Source organism: Phyllostomus hastatus, unplaced genomic scaffold (assembly GCF_019186645.2).
Source record: "Phyllostomus hastatus isolate PE091 unplaced genomic scaffold, TTU_PhHast_1.1 phas_scaffold_317, whole genome shotgun sequence".
NCBI lineage: Eukaryota > Metazoa > Chordata > Mammalia > Chiroptera > Phyllostomidae > Phyllostomus > Phyllostomus hastatus.
The window spans coordinates 11,326,303-11,349,143 of record NW_025334023.1 but is presented as its reverse complement, the minus strand read 5'-3'; the positions used below and the strand labels follow the sequence as shown (position 1 = coordinate 11,349,143).

Sequence of the window (22,841 nt, the reverse complement as noted above, 5' to 3'; positions counted from 1 at the left end):
ACTTATTAACAAAACTTCTTTTTTAAAGATTTTATTTAGTTGTTGAGAGAGACAGAGAGAGAAAAGAGGGAAGGAAGGGAGAAAGAGAGGTAGAAAAACATTAATATGAGAGAGAAACATCAATATGAGAGAGAAACATTGACCAGTTGCCTCTAGCAATCACCCTGACCAGGGACTGAACCTGCAACCCAGGCACATGCCTTGTTGGGGATTCAAACCAGCCACCCTTCACTTTGCATGATGGTGTCCAGCCAGCTGAGCCATACAGGCCAAGGCTGACAAAACTTCTTAACTTGGCATTCAAGGTCCACTTGTGTGGGTACCATGTCTGTTCTCCCCCTCTCTCTATGCTCTATGCCAACCACCCCAGCTTGCTCACCATTCAGGATTAAATGGGATATTTATAGTTTCCTTGCCTCCTATACAAGTATGTGATAAGGATCAGTTAATACATGAGAATGCTTCTATTACATTTGTTTGTTTATGTTTCACCTTGTTTGGTAAGAAATGCGAGGTGGGAAAACAGCTTTCTGACTGTAAAGCACTTTGAGATGTTATTTTTAAACCATGGAAATCATCGAATCTGGAATCACAGGGACTCTAGAGATGGGGGGACCCAGCAGCTTCTGTTTCCACAGCAGTGTACCCACTGGCCTGAGTCAGTTAGTGGCCGAGTTAGCAACTGACCCAAATTTCCACCTCACTACATCACATCACCTCAGGAAAATGGAAATAGACTTTTTCCCTCATGAAAAAAGATGGAGCCTTCTACATTTATTCAATTCACTGGTAATATATCTGCTGATCTTACTATCTCTAGTCTCTAAATAAAGGAGAAATTGTTTGATTCTGCCCCACTTTCTTCCCTGCTGTCCCCTTGCCACTTACCAACCAGACCCCCAATAGTGAAATAATTTGCTTGAAATGGTCCTTTGTGTTCTGTACTGGACTTATATTAATTGAAATCTAGTGCCAATTATCTAGCCCTTTCCCACTGGGTCACCCCTTGTCTTTTTCCACAGTTAATAATTCTGTTAAACTTGTATTTCTTAGCTACTCTTAACTATTCCAAGACAATCTTATACCTAATCTATTCCTTCATTTTATTATTGCTAAAAAAAAAAGCCATTCTGAAGTCTGGATTTTGTAGATAATGGATATGCTATAATACAAATAGCCACCACTGATTGAGTACATACTCAATGTGCCAAGTACTATGTTAAGTACTTTGTTTGTATTATCTCTAAATATCCAAACAACCCAACAAAATTAAAAGTTAATACCTTTTGTTGAATATGAGAAAACTGAAGGCCAAAGGAGCTAAGTAACTTACCCAAGTTCCCAAGGCCGTAGAGTTGGTAAATAAGGAGACCGAGACTTGAATCCTATCCTTTGCAAGTCTAAACCCAGTGGTCTTCCCACAGCGCTGTTTCCATAGCAGATGGATGACATGAGTGGGAAAGGAAAACCTCAGCAGCCACAACAGTAGTGCTGCCCCCTCAGCAGAATCTCCAAAGGGACAAATTCAACTTGGGAGGCTCTTCTTAATAGGGCTGGTGAGAGCACAGGGCTCCTGATTATTCTTTGTGTTTTCTCTAGCTGTAAGCAGTAATGCTGAAATAACATTTCTCAATTCTAAGCTGAGGAATGGTTACCCATTGCAGGCACAATAAACTCCAAATTTACTAAATTGTCTTATGTCTGTACCACCAAATCCTTGAGATACAGTAATCTTTCATAGTTAGGAATGCAGACTCTTCAACCAGACTACCTGGGTTCAATTCCGGGCTGTACCATCTTAGCAGTGAAACCCTGGGCAAGTTATCTAATCTGTCTCTGCCCCAGTGGATTTGTCAATAAAATGGGCATTTTTATGTGTTCTTACATCATAGAGCTTTTGTGAGGGTTAAGGGAATTGGTATATATACCAATTATGTTTAGAAAATGCTTAGAACTGTGCCTGCCACATAGTTAAGAACACACAAGTTAGTGATCAACATCACCTCCACACCATCACCATCTTCATTTCTCTTACCTCATCTCTCACCTCTTTCCCACTTTCTTTTCTTTCTTCTGCCCTTCAGTAACAATGACTTCCTTTTCTTCAGATGTACCATACCCTTACTCACCTCCACACTACCCAATCTGCCTCCCTCTCTGCCTAGAATCTCTTGCTACTCCTCTGCCCTTCCCTCTGTCCACAGCCCTTCCTGGATAACTCATTCAGATCTTGTTTCTGATGTCACCCCTTCCAGAAAGCCTTCTTATACCTCCTCATACCTCAGAAGGGCCCCTCCCCCTCCTCTGTGTCCCAGAACATTCTGACCTGTTCTTGTCATAGCACTTACCACTGGGTACTTAATTTTCGGTTTACCTGTCTTTGTTTCCTGCTGAATAGTCAATTGCTCAACAATGTCTATGTATCACTTTGCTTCACTTGAATTGGAAAAGGAAATGACTAAAATGGATATTTTTAAAAAATGAAATTTGTACCAGCACTGCATTTAGCTGTAGATACTTCACTTGGAGCCCACTAAAGGAAAATAATTGTAGTGAATATCCGTGTTGCCATAACTGACCTCATATGCATGCAAGCAGAGGCAAATTGTCACTTAGTGAGAATTATATGAAGGGGCAGAAAAGGGAGTGAGGTCATTTAACTGAGGGTCACATAAAGCTTAGATGACCACTGGCCTGGAATAATGTAGTGCAAATACATTCTTCACACATTCCCTTGTCTATTCATTCACCTCTTCAGTTCTTATGCACCTGCCATTTGCCAGGCCCTATGCTAGGGACACAAGTTCCAGCAAGACAAGCTCCTCCCTTTAGGAGTTTGCAAATAAGCACATTCCACAAGTCAGTTCAGACTGAATCTTTAAGGACTAGGAGAATTTTTCCAAGTGAAGGGGTGTAAAATTATGTTCTAGATAAGGAAAGTAGTCTTGCAAGTATGCACAAATGCCCGAATCAGAGAACTGAAAAGGTTCAACATGGCGGGGCGGGGGGAAGCACATATGAATAATGTGGTTGTATCAGCTTAAAGGTATACATTGGTGGCTGCAGTTTATCCCAAAGGTTCTGTACATTTCTGAAATTCTCTCATTCTGATATTATCCTTTCTATAATACTAAGAAATACTAGAGAGCATAGAGTTATTTACTCAGAGAATTCCTGATCCCTGGGCCAGGAGCCCTAGTGTCTAAAGTAGCAAACATAATGCTCATCTTAAAAAAAAATTTTAACTCTGAACATGGTACATCATTCTCTTTCACATCAGCATCTGAAAAAACAACAACTACCACCACCTCATAACTACTTGAATTAACTAGAAGTTCTAAACTTCCTATCCATTACTGTCTTGGTTATGAAAAGGATGTCATAACAAATGGAATTTAATGATTTCTATGATCCAAGCACAGTTGTGTACATAAAGAGATGGCAATAGATGGGATTTTTTTCTGATCTCCCCAAGCCTTCTGCTTCAGCTCTACATGATCTAATCATCATAAGCTGAGTCATAATGTCTAAACCCAGTTGCTCTGGCCCATTGCTGAGCTGACTAGAGTGTCACACCCAAGGGTGTGCTGTCAGTCTCAGGAAGCTTGGAAAGCAAACTTCAGAACTGGAATCTTGCAGGCATAGACCCTTAGAATTAGATAGGATACTGAGAGAAGAACAATAGGAAATGATAGTTAACAGCTCAAGAGTTTTAGTTAGACTATTTAAAATTCTTAACCTCTTGCAACTATTTAACCTTGAACAAGTTAGTGATTCCCTCTGAGCTCAGTTTTCTTATTTATAAAATCAGAAAAATAATCTCAGACTTCTGAAGATTAAATGAGAAAATGTATAAATATCACCTATAATAGAAGTACACCTGATAATCAGTGAATGTTAACAATGACCATCACTATTCATCTCAGCACTAATTAATGGCATCCAATCTCCCAGTCCATGCTTCAAGAAGAGAAAATTCAAACTGAAGCAGAAAAATAGAAGTAATAAATATATGAGGTTGTGTCACACTTGATATTTTAAAATGCCATGTCAATGATGTAAACTGTTTTTGAATTTTTCTGAAGCTGCTATTTGAGCAAAGATTACTGATAAAAACTCAAACCACAGGGATAAAAATAAGAACCAAAGTGACCTTGAAATTTTGAAAGACTGAAGGAGAACATGCATGCTAAAACCTGGAGGAAAATCAACAGGGGCACAATCAAGGGGGTATTCTTCAGGATAAGAGCAGCATCAAATGCACTACAAATGGGGAGACCCATGTAGAAAAAGGCCTAAGGCAAACAAGATTCAGTTATTCCTGGTCCAGTGGAAAACAAACACACACCCATCATAGGGAATGTCTGCTCCAGGGAAAACAGAGAAGCCCTGGCTGGTCCTCACCCTGTACAAACTCTGATACGACTTAGGGCAAGTCCCTTCATTTAATGGAGGTTATCTCTAATGTGTAAGTGCTGGCTGAGCAAGTTTCTAAGTCTCTTCCTGTGCTGAAGTTGGTATTCCTAAGGGGAGAAAAATGAAGTAACCCATATACTATTGGTTATTTGCATTAGATTTTATTTAATCACTTATAATCACAGCTCTTTGAAGGAATACAGATACTATTTGCTGAATGCCTATTTGTGCCAGGCTTTGTGTTAAAGGCTTTACAGATATTTTCTCATTTATTTCACTCAATAGCCCTGATATGTATCTATTATACTCATTTTACAGGTAAGGAAACTGAAGTTCAATGAATTTAAGTCACTTTTCCAAGTTATATAGATAGAACTGGTAGAATCAGGTTTCAAACTCAGTTCTCTGTGACTCCAGATCTTTTGTTTCTTCTTACTTTTTCATATTCCCTTAGTTCACTAACTTGAGGAAATTTAGAGTCTAATTGGAATATTGAAAGGTGTAGAAATTTGATTCTATAAAGGAAAGGTCCAAAATACAGCAGTTGTTCACCTGGTTCTCACATTAAACACCAAAATCTATTCCAGTAAAAGAAAAATTAAATGGCTAAAAATTAAACTGTGGATGTACTAAAAGAAAACATGGGTAATTTGTTAAATATATTAGAAAATAATACAAAACTCAAAATCTAAAAAGGAAAAAATAATAACTGTGAGTTTATAAAACATTTTAAACTTTTTAAAGTATGTTTTATTGTCCTCCCCCTTAGTTCACCTCCATGGGTCATACATATAAGTTCTTTGGCTTATCCATTTCCTATACTATTCTTAACCTCACTCTATCTATTTTTGTAACTATAATTTATGCTTCTTATTCCCTGTACCTTTTCCCCCATTCTCCCCCGCCAACCCCCTCCTCACTGATAACCCTGAATATGATCTCCATTTCTGTGATTCTGTTCCTGTTCCACTTGTTTGGTTTGTTTTTGTTTTTGTTTTGTATTTTTAGGTTCAGTTGTTGATAGTTGTGAGTTTGTTCTCCTTTTACTGTTCCTGTTTTTGATCATCTTTTTCTTAGATAAGCCACATTAACATTTCATATAATAAGGGTTTGGTGATGATGAACTCCTTTAACTTGACCTTATCTGGGAAACACTTTTTCTGCCCTCCCACTCTATATGATAGCTTTGCTGGATAGAGTAATCCTGGATGTAAGTTCTTGCCTTTCATGACTTCAAATACTTCTTTCCAGCCCCTTCTTGCCTGCAAGGTTTCTTTTGAGAAATCAGCTGTTAGTCTTATGAGAACTCCTTTGTAGGTAATTGTCTCCTTTTCTCTCACTTCTTTTAAGATTCTCTCCTTATCTTTAATCTTGGGTAATGTCATTATTATGTGCCATGGTGTGTGCTTCCTTGGGTCCAACTTCTTTGAGACTCTCTGGACTTCCTGGAGTTTCTGAAAGTCTATTTCCTTTGCCAGATTGGGGAAGTTCTCCATTATTTTTTCAAATAACTTTTCAATTTCTTGCCCTTCTCCTTCTGGCACCCCTATGTTTCAGATGTTAGAATGTTTAAAATTGTCCTGGAGGTTCCTAAGCCTCTCTTCCCTTTTTTTTGAATCCTCATTTCTTCATTCTGTTTTGGTTGAATGTCTATTTCTTCCTTCTGCTCCAAATTGTTGAGTTGAGTCCCGGTTTCCATCCCTCCACTGTTGGTTCCCTGTATATTTTTCATTTCACTTTGCATAGCCTTCACTTTTTTGCTCTGTTTTGTGGCCATACTCAACCATTTCTGTGAGCATCCTGATTACCAGTGATTTGAACTGTGCATCTAATAGGTTGGCTATCTCTTCATTTCTTAGCTCTTTTTCTGGAGTTTTGGTCTGTTCTTTTACCTGAGCCATATTTTTTTGTCTCAGTGCACCTGTTGCATTGTAAGGGACAGAGCCTTAGGCATTTGCCAGGGTGGGGCAACCCAAGTTGCTAGATTGTGGCACTATATTTGGGGGACAGGTCTGAGAGGGAACAATGTCACTTGCTCAGCTCTTGGAGGACTTTCAGTCATGTCCTCCACTACCCACAAGCAAAGTAGGCCCTTCTGGTGCTGATTTTTAGGTGGGCAGGCTTGTGTACATTCTAGGACCTTGTGGGTCTCTCTAATGAACTCTCCCATGAGGCCTGGAGTTTTCCCGCCACTTTTGCAACCCCCATGCATTTTTACAGCCAGAGGTTTTGAGGCTTTCTTTCCCACACTGGAACTCTGGGTTGTGTGATCTATCTTGCTCCCCATTTATTCCTCCAAGTTTATCAGCATACTTATGTGGGACTGCCCAGTCCTCCAGCTGCTGCCTTGCCACAAGTCCTCCCCACCCAGGCTATCCATCTCTGCCCCTCCTGCCATTCTGAATGAATACTTCTTTAACTCCTTGATTGTTAGACTTTCACACAGTTTGATTTTCTGGCAGTTCTGGTTATTTTTTGCTTTTAAATTTGTTGCTGTCCTTCTTTTGGTTGTGCAAGGAGGCAAAGTGTATCTACCTAAATCTCCATCTTGGCTGGAAATCCAAAGTCCATTTTAAACTTCTTGCATGGCAAGAAATAACATACAAGGGAAAAGTTAAAACAGTTAAAATATAATAACACAACAAACAAATACCAAACTAGTAAGAATATTTGTAATAGTTATGTAAGATGGAGCACTAATCTTTTTAACATGCAGATAAATTTTTTAAAAAGCAAACTATCGAAATAAAAAATAAACAAATTAAGTGAACAGGCCTTTTATGCAAAAAGAAATGTAAATAATCAACAAACATATAAAAAAATGGTTAACCTCATAATTGGAGAAATGTAAAAAATTAAATACAGTTGTCTACCTATAAAAATGGTAAAGGTCAAATATTGATATATGTGCAATTTTTACAAGAGGATGAAAAGTAGCCAATTTTATATTATTTGTGAGGGTATAAATTAATGTTACATTTTTGGAGGCAACTTGGCAATAGCTATCAAAATTTAATACTCATACCTTTTATTCCACAACTTATTGTTCAATGATATTTATTACAGGGTTGTTTATAATAGCAAAATGCTGAAGCAATGTAAGGGTCCATCAGTTGTGCACTGGTAAAATAAGTTGTTTTACCTTGAATAATAGAGCACTCCACCATTATTTTAAAAAGTTGACCATATATCACAATGTGTGAATGAAGAAAGCTCTCTAAGATATACAGGGGTGGGCAAACGTAGGCTAAAATAGTAATAATAAATAATTATATAATACAAGAGTAAACTGTTTTACGTACTCACAACTGTAAACCTACTTTTGTCTACCCCTGTATTTTCAGGGAATTTACCCTTCAGAAACACATTTTTAAGTGTTTGTGGTAGCAAAAGGGTGGATAAAACTGTAACCACGTAAGTAGAGATAATACTGAAAAAAATCCTGGTACAGCCATGCCATAGAATAGGCTTCCATTAAACAGGTAGAATGATATCAGCTGATATTGAAGATGTCCGACATATACGCTTAAATGTAAAGCAAAACAAAAACAAGTTATTGAATTATATATATAATATGATCCTATGCATTTAAAAAAAAGGCAATAGTATGTGAAAATATGTAGAGAAAGAAGCAAGTCACATGCCTGCATGTACAGACAGTAGATTCCTATAAAGGATGCAGAAGAAACTGCTAACAGGGTCGCCGTGGCAATGCACACAGTGAAGGGATGTTTTATTTTTCCTTACATATTTTTCTGAAACATTAGAATTCATTTACCAAAAGTGTATATTATTTTTAATAAAAAGCTGACTGTTTGACCAGAGAAGAGGTTATCTGGTCCATGACTTGTGCATTCAGCTTCCTGTAGGCAAAAGCCCAGATCAAATTACTTTTCCTGTCTCTTCCAGCTCTGAGTCATACTTCTGACTTCAATGACTGGACAACCTCTGAAATGACTTTCATCCTCCAAGAACTTAATCTGAAGTTGTGTAGTTTACAGGGACAGTTAGAGTCAGAACTCTTTGAGACACACTCAGGCAGGAGAGAACTGAGGCTCAGGCCACTGACATGACAGTGACTCAGCTAGCGAGGGGAGCTGACAGACCAAGCCTAGCTCAGTGCACTTCCCAATGTACTGTGTAGCCAATGGTCTCAGTATGGAGTTCACCAGAATAGAACACCAGGGAAGAAGCCAAGAATATTATAGAAGTGAATAAGGAGACTCTAACAAATTGTGAGAAGACCAGGATGTAGAATTGAGGATTACAGATATTCCAGGCCTTACAGAGACACAGAGCAGTAACCCCTGACTCATCCAGTGTCATTGTCAAAGAGGATTCATGAGAGGCCAACTAAGAACCTATATTTTATGTGTACATAAACTGATCAGTTCCTTTATTCTTTTTCATGGGTTGTGGCCATCTTCTCTCTAAATAAAAAGAAGCAGAATGCTGATGTCATCTGCAAAAACAACCCTCTGAGTAGGCTAGAAAACTGGACTTAGACTATGTGTTCAGTTGAAGCAGAAAAGCTTTCTAGGGCTTGTCTTGTTCACCTTGTTCCCCACCCACCCTCCCTCTCCTGGGGCAGACAGACAGCCCTGTCACTGAAAAGTTCTCAGTAATTATATTGTGTTGACTTAGACTGAATTGATTTGAGAAAGACTTTAGCTTTTGCTCCTCATTAAATTTGACTTAAGAATGAATTTTCTCTCTCGGCAGAGTTTTGTGCTTGTTTTTAGATGCTCTGTTTCTCTTTTGACATGGGCCCCAAAATAGGAGTTAACAGCAGCAACATAAACTCCAGGCATTCTTTATTTCATTTTGTCAGAATTCATGATGGAATTGCACATGAGAAATGGGCAGTCAGGTTTATTTTGGAAAAAGGCTCAGGGCTATCTAACCGAGCTCAGGATGACAGGACCAGGCATATGACCAAGAGGGGGTTCTGGCAGGCAGCCAGCACCATTCCATGCAGTGTCCCTGCAACCTCATCTGAATTTATTAATCTGTCAGCACATACTTTTCTATGTACATTATGTGTCTCTCTTTATTATCCTGTTTTTCCTCTAGTTTTGAAGGCTCCTATCTACCCCACAAATCTAGGAAACTCACAGAAGTATATTAAATGCATTAAATCCTGGTGGTTGTGGGTATACAAAGACGTTTCAGCCTGGTCAGACCATAGCACAAACATCACAAGATGAAATTTGATGAGTCTACTAACTAAAACTTCTCAAGAGCATAAAAACTACTACGTTGACACACAAATGCCTGGGTAGGACATGAGGGGTTTTGAGGCAGGTGACATTATCTTAGACAGCCTCTCAGCTTCGGGAAGCATGTTTTCTTCTACCAGAAAGATATGGCTTATGAAACACCAGAATTCTCTGCCTTCCTATCTTTCAGGTGAACGGCATTGACCTGCGTGGAGCATCCCATGAACAGGCTGCGGCTGCACTAAAGGGGGCTGGACAGACGGTTACAATTATAGCACAATACCAACCCGAAGGTCAGTGAGCACCCAAACGTCTAATGTTCCAATATGTGAATGTGTGAACATGAACCTGCGTTTCCGATCACCTGTATTAACTAGTCATTGCCGACAGGGTTTTTTAAAATTACCTGCTGTGAAAAATCAATGCTTTGTCTCCCAAGAACCTGAGGCTTTGTTACCCTTAATCCTCCAAGGAAAACATTAGACAGTTAGAAAAGCCTTTTTGAAATATGAATTCAAATAAATAGCAGCCAGCATCAGTTTTATTTCATTTATATGCTTATCTGGTACACATGTTTTTGGTCAGCAATGGGTACTGTAGAAACAATTAAGATGTAGGAAGTAAGCGGGAGAGATTTTGTGTGCAGAAATAGACCATGATCAGTAACCATATTCTCTCCTTGTGGCAGTAACTCTTATGAACACTAACAAAGTTTTTGGATGTCCTTGATGTAGATTTTTTTTTTACCTTTTCTGCTACATTATCACTTGTTTGGAATGCATCACTATAAACCCTGAGATTTGGTGATGTCATAAATTGAATTAGCCTACTGAGACTTGATGAGCTATCCTAAATTGGATTAGCCATACCCTGTTCTTTGGTCTGTTTCAATGTCTGTTTCTGTGATCAGAATGAGGTGCAATGAGACAACTGGGATGTTATCTATAGTAGTTGATTTCTTAGGAAATTTGTATATAGAATGCTCCTTTGTTTATGAAACATAGGTAAGCCCACCACTGTGAGCTCGACTTTGTACAAAAAAAAAAAAAACGGACGAATATGGCTTCTGTCTTCAATAAATATAATTAATGCTTTTCATCCACATGGCTGGGAAACAGGAGTATTAAACAGCTAAGCACGAAAATACAAGATGCTATTGAGGAAGAGCCTTTGTGCATGTGGGTACATAGAGCTTCTTTGGCCTTTTCAAGTGATTCTTTCTTAATGTCAATTGGTCTGTTGTTGTTTGGAAGACTGAGATTTGTGTCTTGCCAGTGGCTTCTTAGAATTTACCATTACCACATGTTTTACATGAAAATAGAGAAAACATTCTGCCAAGTGAGTTTTGCTACATTACTTTCACTTTGCCTGGCCTTGGAATTAAAATCTGCAATTGTTATGCCAAAAAAATATTATTAAGTGCTTTCTCTTACTGCCCTAGCCCAGATTGTGGCTAGAGAGCTGGGGAACAGGAATAAAGAGCTTGTCACATGACAGATGATGACAACACCGAGGGCACATGTTCTTCCCAGCTTTAAGAAGCCTTTCTACCTCTTAAAAATTAGTAGACATGTCTTCTCTTAGGAATTAAATGGCTCCAAAAGAATCCACTGTAAAACAAAAAATGAAGAGATCTGGGTTAGCACGATCTGATGAATAAATTGTACTTCACATAGAGTACTAACTTTCTCATGACATTCTTTCATTTTCTTGATAGCTCTTTTCTTTCAGCCTCATAATGTGGCACATGGCATTACTGTCCTGGCACATGGCATAAACACCCTGGGCTGTTTTCCAATTTTGAAAAAAATTCATCTTAAACAATTCTTCAAACTAATAAATAAGATGGTCAGAACTCTAGTTCCACCAATTAGAAACTCTTGATAGTGAAGACAGCCATTCAAATAATCTTGAACAGAATGATTTCAAGTTTTAAAGGCTACAATAAAGGACAAGCTTGTCCTAGTTCTATCAGCATAAATCACCCTAAGCTTTCTTACAATTTAGTTTCCTTTAAGCAGTTTACTTAATTTGGATACTATGTTGTACTTTATCAAGATGCCTGTTCAAAGCATGTCTTATAAATCACATAAATCAATTTTGAAAGTGCTTCTAAAGAAACCTGCAAATAACAACAAGCTTATTTTAAAATGCCAAGTATAGATCAGATTCACAGAATGTCTTCCCTATTTTAATAGTTTAACTGTATTGGAACTTGTTACAGCTTTAATTCAGTTAGAAATGTAGTTATGCCACATCAAGCAATCATTTTTCCTTCTTTGCAAATTTAATGTACAACCCAGCCTTAATTTAACTATTATTTGAAATGGAAAACTGATTGGATTGTTCTTTAGGTCATATAGGGACATTTAAAGTATACAACATTTTTATGAAATAATGAACATTTTACCTTTAAAATAACAAGTGGAAAAATGAGTATGCTAAGAGATTTTATTAGGAAATTCTCACCAAGCTCCCTTCATTTACACCAGTATGGTGAGGTGCCCATACTAAGACAAATTTTACTGACATCTCTTATGGTATGGTCAAGAACCACACTTTCAGTAAATAGGTTTTCCAGTTGCATTAAATGTTTTTACCAGGAGTATTCCAGATGCTCCTGGTAAAATTGCCTGGTAAAATTGCCAAATTTCAGAAAATATGGCCCTTATCCCCATCCGAAGCCTCTGTCCCTAAGGATTTTTTTTATCTTATTAAGGAGAAAGGACTTAGACACATTTCACAGAGATCAGTTCCTGATGACATAAGACCAAAAGTATATGATAATGTTACCATCTCTATGAATCATGAAATGTCAGAGAATGTGTAGACATGAAGGAGCCAGAACAGTGCAAAGAGTACTTTATGGAAATGAGGAAACAGAGCCAGACCATTCTTCAAAGAATGGACAGGATTTCTATTCTGGAGAGGAGGAAGAAAGTATCTTGCTCAGATATAGAGCTTCATGCGTGCAGACACAAAATCTACATTTTGTTTCACTGATAAATCTACTTTCAGTGTTGTGCTATAATTGGTATTTCTTAGAGTTGCTGAGCTAATGAAAAAAGTTTGTCATTTTTCAGTACTTGAATTTCCACTTGAAGGTAATTGAAGATTGAAGAGATTCATTTTTACTACTTGCATTTTTAAACTTTTGCTTCAAAGCAGAAAATAAGCGCTAAACAAGGGATTGTTGCAAAATATAAAACCATTTCCAATTGTGCTCTTCATAGTACTTAGCCACTTTTTGAAATAGTTATAAATAATTTATAAATATCATAATGTAGCAATAAATGTCTTTCTTGGCAAGTTTCACTGCCCAGGTAAGACCAAAGTTTTCATACTCACTTCTGCTTAAAATAGCCTTGGCACCAGCTGCCTGAATTACTCTTTCAATCGTAAATCTTATTTAACGTACTTCTAGGTGGTGGAATTGAGGAGTCACATATAAATTACATTTCTTTCTGGTGGTGTGATTGTGATTCGTTTTTCCCATATTTTTTTATCCACTTTGTATCATGTTTACTTTGAAATTAATATGTATTACATTAATAATAGGAAGAAGATAATGTCATTTTCTCTCTCTTTTTCTAAAAAAAGGATCATATATCTGATATTTCAGGAATAATTCCACTTAAGCAAATGGAAAGTTAATTCTTGTGAAAACATCAATTACCTATATTCAATTAGTGAAATTATTCCAACACTATTCAAACAGAGGAAACATAGCCCTGACCTGTGTGGCTTGGTTGGGCATTGTCCCACAAACTGAAAGGTTGCCAGTTGCCTCCCAGTCACAGCACATGTTTGGGTTGCAGGTTCAATTCCCGGACTGGGAGCATATGAGAGGCAACTGATCTCTGTTTCTCTGTCACATCAATGTTTTTCTTCCTCTCTTTCTCCCTCCCCGTCTTTCTAAAAAATAAATAAATCTTTAATTAAAGAAAAAGAAATATAATGCTTGCCACCACACCCCACCCCCAAATACACATTCATACACCTTTCCTTACCCTTCCCAGCCACCTTCCCCATTACTTTTAGAATTATCTTTCTAAAAGATATGACCCCAATGTATCTGTGTGCAAACTCCTTGCCCTTCACAATATGGTCCCAGCTAACCTTCATGTCCCCTCCCCCCTCACCCATCACCATGTACCAGAATCATCCTTTTATATTATTCTCTCCCACTGCTGCGTAAGACTACTCCCTGCTCCTACATTTAATCCTGAATTGCCATGTTTCTGGTCTTGGCTCATGTGGGTTTCTCTACCTGGAATTTCTTTTTTACCTTTCCACTGGTAAGATTCTTAGTCATCTTGAGGGCCCTCAGAGGTCAATTTCATAATGAACCCATCTTTATTCTGCTAGGACCACATTGATTGATTCTTTCTCTAAGCTCCCTAGACCTGTATTTAGATACCTGGTATGTCCCTTACCATGATTTGCACATTTCTCTACTCAAGGAATCTTCTAGAGGGCAAGGACTTCCCATGTTAATTTGCTCAGTATGAACTTGACCGTACTTAATTAAAGAGTTATTGAATGATTCTCCACTTGTTTTAGAAGTGCAATATAATATCTTCATTGTATTGGCTGATGTTAATAGTAGGTGCTTAAGAAATAGTTGATGAATGAATATTGAATAAAATGGCCTAGGATTTTGATATTAAACACAGAATCCCTAGGTTGGACATTTGGCACCAATGCAATTTTTAAATGATGCCTTTTTGGTTTTTGTTACAAAACCTTTAGTGACCCTTTCTCCTGCATTGCAGGAAATCAACAGCTGTTGCTCTGTAATGTAGTACTAAGAATAGATGATTAAAGCCCTAACATTTGCTAAAGTTCTGAAACTCAACTTTAACACCATTGATGAATTTTTAAAAAGGTATCGATTATAACCTAGTTATAAATTTGTCAAAAAGGATTTAACACAGCATTCCTCAGGGGTCAGACTGGGGCAAATCTTTATAACATTTATTGCTTTCTCATTAGTATAATAACACCTATATTTATAGTGAGATTACTGACTGAAGTTGAAATAATAAACCATCAAATATTCACAAAGAGAACCAAGTGAGTGATATAATTGTTGGATAAAGCACAAAATGGAGACAATTAGTGGCCATCAGTGTCCTCTTGCCTTTAATCTGTCTACTCAGTGCATTGTTAGGAACACTTCAAGAGCTCCAGAAGGGCCTGCAAGTAAAAAGGAGGAAGTCAGTGGTGGTCTCCATCAACCAGCAGGGACTTGAGTACATAGTGGAGGGGCCTGTTTTATTCCACTTTATTTTTTAACAGAATATTTGGGTTTATAAAAGAAAATCCCAAAGAGTTGATTATTGCTTGGAGATTCGTAAGTGTGGTGTGGCTTATGAAATTGTGATAGAGTGGTCATTTGGTTCATTTATATAATCATTCATTCAATAGATATTTTTTACTGAACACTTTACTATGCCTCAGCCAATGAATGGTCTAGGGAAATGATAAGCAGTTGATCAATATAAATAAATATAACATTTGTCAGATAGTGATAAGCAATATAAATAAATATGAAGAAGGGTAATTGTGATAGTGACAATGAAATATACGGTGGATAGGAAAGGCCTTGCTAATGAGATGATATTTCAGCAGAGACTTAAAAGAAATGAGAGAATAGGCCATGCAGAAAGCTGGGGGAAGAAACTGATTATTCTAGAGTCTTGGTCTACCAAGAGTGGTTCATGAACTAGCTGCATATATATAAACTAAGAGCTTCTTAGAAATGCATAATCTCAAGTCCACACACAGGCCCACTCAGTAAGAATCTGCACTTTTCTCAAGATTCATACCTTATTTGTTTAAAATTTGAGCACTGCTTTAGCATACTTAGGGACCCTTGAATTGTCATCTGTCACTGTTGAATTGGACTCTCTCTACCTGTTGTCCTGGGCAAAGTCACATGAGACTGCATCAGCTGGTTTGATTTCTTGCAAGTATCATTCAATGATTGGTCATGCCTCAGTGGTTTTACTAGGGATATATTAGGCTGTGTGGGATCTAAGAAGTTCGAGTGTTATCCACCTCTACTTTGTCTACACCTCTCTAAATACAGATTTCCAAGCAAATTCATAACTTGATCAAACTCCTCAGTTAATAAGACAATGAACCTATTCACAAGGCATCATTCTCTTTAATGATGGTCATTCCTGCAGGTGAGTAAAGAAACATTGTGTTGGATGGGGCTAGACTGAATCCCATCCTGATGGATAGCTCTATGAACTATAAAAAGGTACTTTACTATATTTTAAAGCAGAAGTTTATTTAAATAATCTTTTTACTCATTTTAAATTGTGAAGCTAATGCAGAAAAAAACAGTGGGTAATATTTTTAGCATGAAGTGAAACTCTGATTGTATTCAAAGTAACCACTCTAAATTAAGTCACTAAGCTTAAACCAGAGTTGAACTCTATGGTGCATTTCCCTACAGGGTCAAAGATATGATGAGAGCTTGAAATGAATATCTAATTTCCCCTCAAGTGAATATAGACACCTTCTATACCAAGAGGTTCTCATAAATGAAGGTATATGCAACATCTAAAAAGCTTACTTAAAATGCAAGCCATATTTCTTTTTCAAATCAATGACTACATAAGTTTATACATATGAATGAGCAGCTGTGGCATGTTGAAATATTTGTCAGTGCAAATAACTGCATCTTAAATACCCAAGCAAGATTCATAATGTTCAACTGTGGGTCTTGGTCAGAAATTGCATCAGCGTCCTCAGGGAACATTTAAAATGAGCTTTGGAATGGAAAGTACTGTGCAAGACTCTCAACTGGAAAGAGATCAGTATTCTAGTGTCAACTCTAACATAAGCTGTGTGAATTTGTGGTAGTTATTGATGTTTTTGAGCCTCAGTGTTCTCACTGATAAAGGAAAAAAAGTTAGGATGAGTGAGGCATTATCAGAATAACCATCCAGTTGTTAAATCCTATACTAAAAATATGACTGCTAATCCCAAGTAGTTTAGAAGCATAAATTCCATTGCTTGAAAATTTTGTCACTAACATTACATCTTTATTCTTCACATGTTTTGTATTCTTTGAGAAAAAAAATGCATGCACAACCTAGTTAATTTGATGCATTCTGTGTGGTTTAAATAGAAACATTGAGAAATAGAAATTAAGAGTTGGGAGAAACCTGCCCTGGCCACTGTGGCTCAGTTGGTTGGAGTGTTGTCACATAGCTGAAGGGTTGCAGGTTCAATCCCTCGTCCAGGCTCATGCAGGAAGAAACCAGTTCATGTGTATCTCTCCCATCGATGTTTCTCTCTCTCCCTTCCACTCTCTAAAAAACAATGAAAAAGATGTCCTTGGATGAGGATAAAAAATATTAATTAGAAAAAAGAGTTGAGAGAATCCCTAAGGATCGTCTTGTCCCGCTTCTGCATTTCACAGATAGGAGAGCTAAAGCTCAGTCAGCATTCAGATAGGAAAGCAATTTAATATCTCAAAAGTTGTCACAACCAATAGAGCTGAGGTAGCTGAACAGTTAGTACATTTCTTTATTTTTTTATTTTGTTAAAAGATTTTATTTATTTTTAGAGAGAAGGCAATGGAGGGAGAAAGAGAGGGAGAAAAACATCAATGCATGGTTGCATCTTGCATACCCCCTACTTGGGGACCTGGCCTGCAACCCAGACATGTACCCTGATTGGGAATCAAACTAGCAACCCTTTGGTTCATAGGCCCATGCTCAATCTACTGAGCTGCACCAGCCAGGGCATATTTTACTAAATATATTTTATTAGTTATGCTATTACAGTGGTCCCAATTTTTCCCCCTTTGCCCTTCTCTGCCTGGTACCCCATTCTCTCCACCAATCTCCCACTTAGTTCATGTTCATGGGTCATGCATGTAAGTCCTTTGCCTAATCCTTTTCCTATACTGTTCTTAACATCCCTCTGTCTGCTTTGTACCCCCCAATTTGTTCTTGATCCCTATACCTTTTTCCCCTCTCTACCCCTCCCCTCTCCCAGCTGATACCCTCTAAGTGATCTCCATATCTAAGTGATTCTGTTCCTGTTCTGGCTGTTTGCTTAGTTTGTTTTTTAGATTCAGTTGTTGATAATTGTGAATCTGTTGCCATTTTAATGCTCATAGTTTTCAGCTTCTTTTTCTTAAATGAGTCCCTTTAAAATTTCATGTAATGGTGTGGTGGTGGTGAACTCCTTTAGCTTTACCTTGTCTGAGAAGCACTTTTATCTGCCCTTCAATTCTAAATGATAATTTTGCTGGATAGAGTGTTCTAGGTTGTAGATCCTTGCTTTTCATCCTTTTAAATACTTCTTGCCAGTCCCTGTTAGCCTGCAAAGTTTCTTTTGAGAAATCAGCTGACAGTCTGATGGGAACTCCTTTGTAGGCGACTCTCTCCTTTTCTCTTGCTACTTTTAAGATTATCTCTTTACCTTTAACCTTTGACATTTTAATTAGATGTGTCTTGGTGTGGGCTTCCTTGGGTCCAACTTATTTGGGACTCTCTGTGCTACCTGGACTTGTATATCTATTTCCTTCACCAAATTAGGCAAGTTTTCTTTCATTACTTTTTCAAATAAGTTTTCAATTTCTTGCTCTTCCTCTTCTCCTCTGGCACCCCTATCATTTAAATGTTGGTACATTTGGAGATGTCCCAGAGACTTCTTACTCTTTTCTCATTTTTTTGAACTATTTTTTCTTCTTTCTGTTCTGATTGAATGCTTTTTTCTTCCTTATGTTCCAAACCATTGATTTGATTTTCAGCTTCACCCTCTCCACTGTAGGTTCCCTGGAGATTTTTATTTCTTTCATTAATGTAACCTTCATTTCTGCCTGGGTCTTTTTTATGCTATTGCAGTACCTAGTGAGGTCCTGGAGCATCCTAATAACCAGTGTTTTGAACTGTGCATCTGATAGGTTGCCTATCTCCATTTCTTTTTTCTTTTCTTTTTTTAAAAATTTATTTATTTATTTATTTTTAATCATTGTTCATATACAGTTTTCTCCTTTTTACTCCCAATCCAGTCCCCCCTCCCACCCCTCCCCACTTCCCTCCCATTACCACCCTCCCCTTAATTTATGACCATGTGTCCTTTAAGTTTGTTCCTGTGAACCCTTCCCATTCTCCCCTGAAATTCCCTCTTCTCTCCCCTCTGGTCACTGTCAGTCTATCCTCTATTTCAGTGTCTTTGGTTACATTTTGTTTGTTTATTTGTTTTGTTATTTAGGTTCCTGTTAAAGGTGAGATCATATGGTATTTGTCTTTCACTGCCTGGCTTATTTCGCTTAGCATAATGTTTTCCAGCTCCATCCACGCTGTTGCAAAGGGTAGGAGCTCCTTCTTTCTTTCTGCTGCATAGAATTCCATTGTGTAAATGTACCATAGTTTTTTGATCCATTCATTTACTGATGGGCATCTTGGTTGCTTCCAGCATCTAGCTATTGTAAATTGTGCTGCTATGAACATTGGGATGCATGGGTTCTTTTGAATTGGTGTTTTAGTATTCTTAGGATAGAGTCCCAGCAATGGAATTGCAGGGTCAAAAGGCAGATCCATTTTTAGTTTTCTGAGGAAGTTCCATACTGCTTTCCATAGTGGTTGTACCAGTCTGCAGTCCCCACCAGCAGTGCACTAGGGATCCCTTTTCTCCACAACCTCTCCAACACTTGTTGTTTGTTGCTTTGTTTATGATGGCCATTCTGTCTGGTGTGAAGTGGTATCTCATTGTGGTTTTAATTTGCATCTCTCTGATAGCTAGCGATATTGAATATCGTTTCATGTGTCTTTGGATTTTCTGTATGTCCTCCTTGGAGAAGTGTCTGTTCAAGCCCTTTGCCCACTTTTTAATTGGATTCCTTGCCTTCTTAGAGTACAGTCTTATAAGTTCTTTATATATTTTGGAGATTAAACCCTTGTCTGAGGTATCATTGGAAAATATGTTTTCCCATACAGTTGGTTCTCTTTTAATTTTGACACTGTTTTCTTTGGCTGTGCAAAAGCTTTTAATTTTGATGAGGTCCCATTTGTTTATTCTTTGCTTTATGTCCCTTGCTCTAGGGGACAAGTCAGTAAAAAAGTTTCTTCATGAAATATCTGAGATTTTCCTACCTACGTTCTCCTCTAGGACTTTAATGGTGTCATGTTTTATATTTAAGTCTTTTTATCCACCTTGAATTTATTTTTGTATATGGTGTAAGTTGGTGCTCAAGTTTCATTTTTTTTGCACGTGGCTGTCCAGTTCTCCCAACACCATTTGTTGAAGAGGCTATTTTTACTCCATTTTATGTTGCTGCCTCCTTTGTCAAATATTAATTGACCATAGAGACTTGGGCTTATTTCTGGGCTCTCTGTTCTGTTCCATTGGTCTATGTGCCTGTTTTTATGCCAGTACCAGGCTGTTTTGATTACAGTGGCCTTGTAGTATAGTTTAGTGTCGGGTATTGTGATCCCTCCTACTTTACTCCTCTTTCTCAAAATTGCAGCAGCTATTCGTGGTCGTTTATAATTCCATATAAATTTTTGAAGTGTTTGTTCTATGTCTGTGAAATAAGCCATTGGTACTTTAATAGGAATTGCATTGAATGTGTAAATTGCTTTGGGTAGTATGGACATTTTGATGATATTAATTCTTCCAATCCATGAACACGGTATATGTTTCCATTTGTTTGGGTCTTCCTTGATTTCTTTCCTGACTGTTATATAGTTTTCTGAATACAGGTCTTTTACCTCTTTGGTTAGGTTAATTCCTAGATATTTTGTTTTTCTTTTTGCTATTTCAAATGGAATTTTTTCCTTGATCTCTGCTTCTGCTGTTTCATTGTTGGTGTACAGAAATGCCTTTGGTTTCTGGATATTGACTTTGTATCCCGCTGTTTTGCCAAATTCATTTATTAGGTCAAGCAGTTTTTTTGGTGGAGTCTATAGGATTTTCTATGTATACTATCATGTCATCTGCAAACAGTGACAGTTTTGTTTCCTCCTTTCCGATTTGGATGCCTTTTATTTCTTTTTCTTGTCTGATTGCTGTGACTAAAACTTCCAGTACTATACTGAACAGAAGTGGTGAAAGTGGACAGCCTTGCCTTGTTCCTGATCTTAGTGGAAAAGATTTTAATTTTTGCCCATTGAGTATGATGCTGGCTGTAGGTCTCTCATATATGGCATTTATTATATTGAGGAATGTTCCCTCTATTCCCACTTTGCCGAGTGTTTTTATCATGAATGGGTGCTGTACCTTGTCAAATGCTTTTTCTGCATCAATTGATATAATCATGTGGTTTTTGTCTTTGCTTTTGTTTATATGATGTATTACATTTACTGACTTGCGAATATTGAACCATCCTTGCATCCCTGGAATGAATCCCACTTGGTCATGGTGTATGATCTTTTTAATGTATTGTTGGATGCGGTTTACCAGTATTTTATTGAGGATTTTAGTGTCAATGTTCATCAGTGATATTGGCCTGAAGTTTTCTTTCTTTGTTGTGTCTTTACCTGGTTTTGGAATTAAGATGATGTTGGCCTCATAAAAAGAGTTTGGGAGACTCCCATCTTTTTGGATTTTTTGGAATAGTCTGTGAAGGATAGGTGTTAGCTCTTCCCTAAATGCTTTGTAGAATTCTCCTGTGAAACCATCTGGTCCAGGGCTTTTGTGTGTTGGGAGTTTTTTGATTACTGCTTCAATTTCTTTTGTTGTTATTGGTCTGTTCAGGCTTTCTGCTTCTTTTTTCATTGAGTTTTGGAAGATTATATTTTTCTAGAAATTTGTCCATTTCACCTAGGTTTTCAAATTTCTTGGCATACAGTTCTTTGTAGTAATTTCTTACAATCCTTTGTATTTCTGTGGTATCTGTTGTAATCTCTCCTCTTTCATTTCTCATTGTGTTTATTTGGGTCTTCTCTCTTTTTTTCTTGATGAGTCTGCTTAAGGGCTTGTCGATTTTCTTTATCTTTTTGAAGAACCAGCTCTTGGATTCATTGATCCTTAGAATTGTACTTTTAGTCTCTATGTCATTTAATTCTGCTCTGATCTTGGTTATTTCCTTCCTTCTGCTTACTCTGGGCTGCCTTTGTTGTTGTTCCTCGAGTTCTTGTAGACGTAGGGTTAGGTTGTTTGTTTGGAATGTTTCTAACCTTTTTAGGTGGGCCTGTATTGCTATGAACTTCCCTCTCAGGACTGCCTTGGCTGTGTCCCATAAGTTTTGGGTTGTTGTGAGTTTGTTTTCATTTGTTTACAAAAATGTTTTGATTTCTTCCCTGTCATTCTTGACCCATTCATTGTTTAATAGCATGCTATTTAATCTCCATGATTCTGAGTGTTTTTGGTTTTTTTCCTTAGGGTTGTTTTCTAGCTTCAGTCCCTTGTGGTCTGAGAAAATGCTTGGTATGATTTCAATTTTCTTGAAATTCTTGAGGCTTGTTTTGTGTCCTATCATGTGGTCTATCTTTGAGAATGTTCCGTGCACATTTGAAAAGAACGTATATTTAGCTTCTTTTGGATGGAGGGCTCTGTATGTATCAGTAAAGTCCATTTCCTCAAGGGTATTGTTCAATGCCACAATATCTTTGTTGATATTTTGTTTAGAAGGTCTGTCCATTTTTGATAGTGGGGTGTTAAAATCTCCCACTATAATTGTGTTGCTGTCCATATCTTTCTTGAAGTCCTCTAAGATTTTCTTTATATATTTCGGTGCTCCTATGTTGGGTGCATATATATTTACAATATTTATGTCTTCTTGATGGATTCTTCCCTTGAGTATTATGAAGTGACCTTCTGGGTCTCTCTTTATGGACCTTTTTTGGAAGTCTATTTTGTCTGATATGAGTATTGCTACCCCGGCTTTTTTTTTCCTGTCCATTTGCTTGGAAGATTTGTTTCCAGCCCTTCACTTTCAGCCTGTGTAGGTCTTTTTATCCTGAGGTGGGTCTCTTGTAGACAGCAGATATGTGGGTCATTTTTTCTTATCCATTCAGCTATTCTGTGTCTTTTGATTGGAGCATTTAATCCATTTATGTTTAAGGTTATTATTGATAGGTACTTATTCATTGCCTTTTATGTACGTGTGTTCCTCTCTCTCTCCCTCTCTCTCTTTTCCTTCCCTTCCTTAAAGCAGTCCCTTTAGGATCTCTTGCAGAGCTGGTTTGGTCGAGGTGTATTCTTTTAGACTTCTTTTGTCTGGGAAGCTTC

At 37.6% G+C, this 22,841-nt stretch overlaps 1 protein-coding gene across 15 annotated transcripts in view; it reads left to right on the top strand.

The window, feature by feature from the left end:
* Nucleotides 1-22,841, top strand: part of DLG2 (discs large MAGUK scaffold protein 2) — a 1,902,487-nt gene that overhangs the window by 1,571,037 nt on the left and 308,609 nt on the right. For all 15 annotated transcript variants that reach the window (XM_045817849.1, XM_045817836.1, XM_045817835.1 and 12 more), the window contains one exon: nucleotides 9,826-9,928. In XM_045817849.1, coding sequence (XP_045673805.1) covers nucleotides 9,826-9,928 — 103 coding nt within the window. The remainder of the gene's footprint in view (nucleotides 1-9,825; nucleotides 9,929-22,841) is intronic.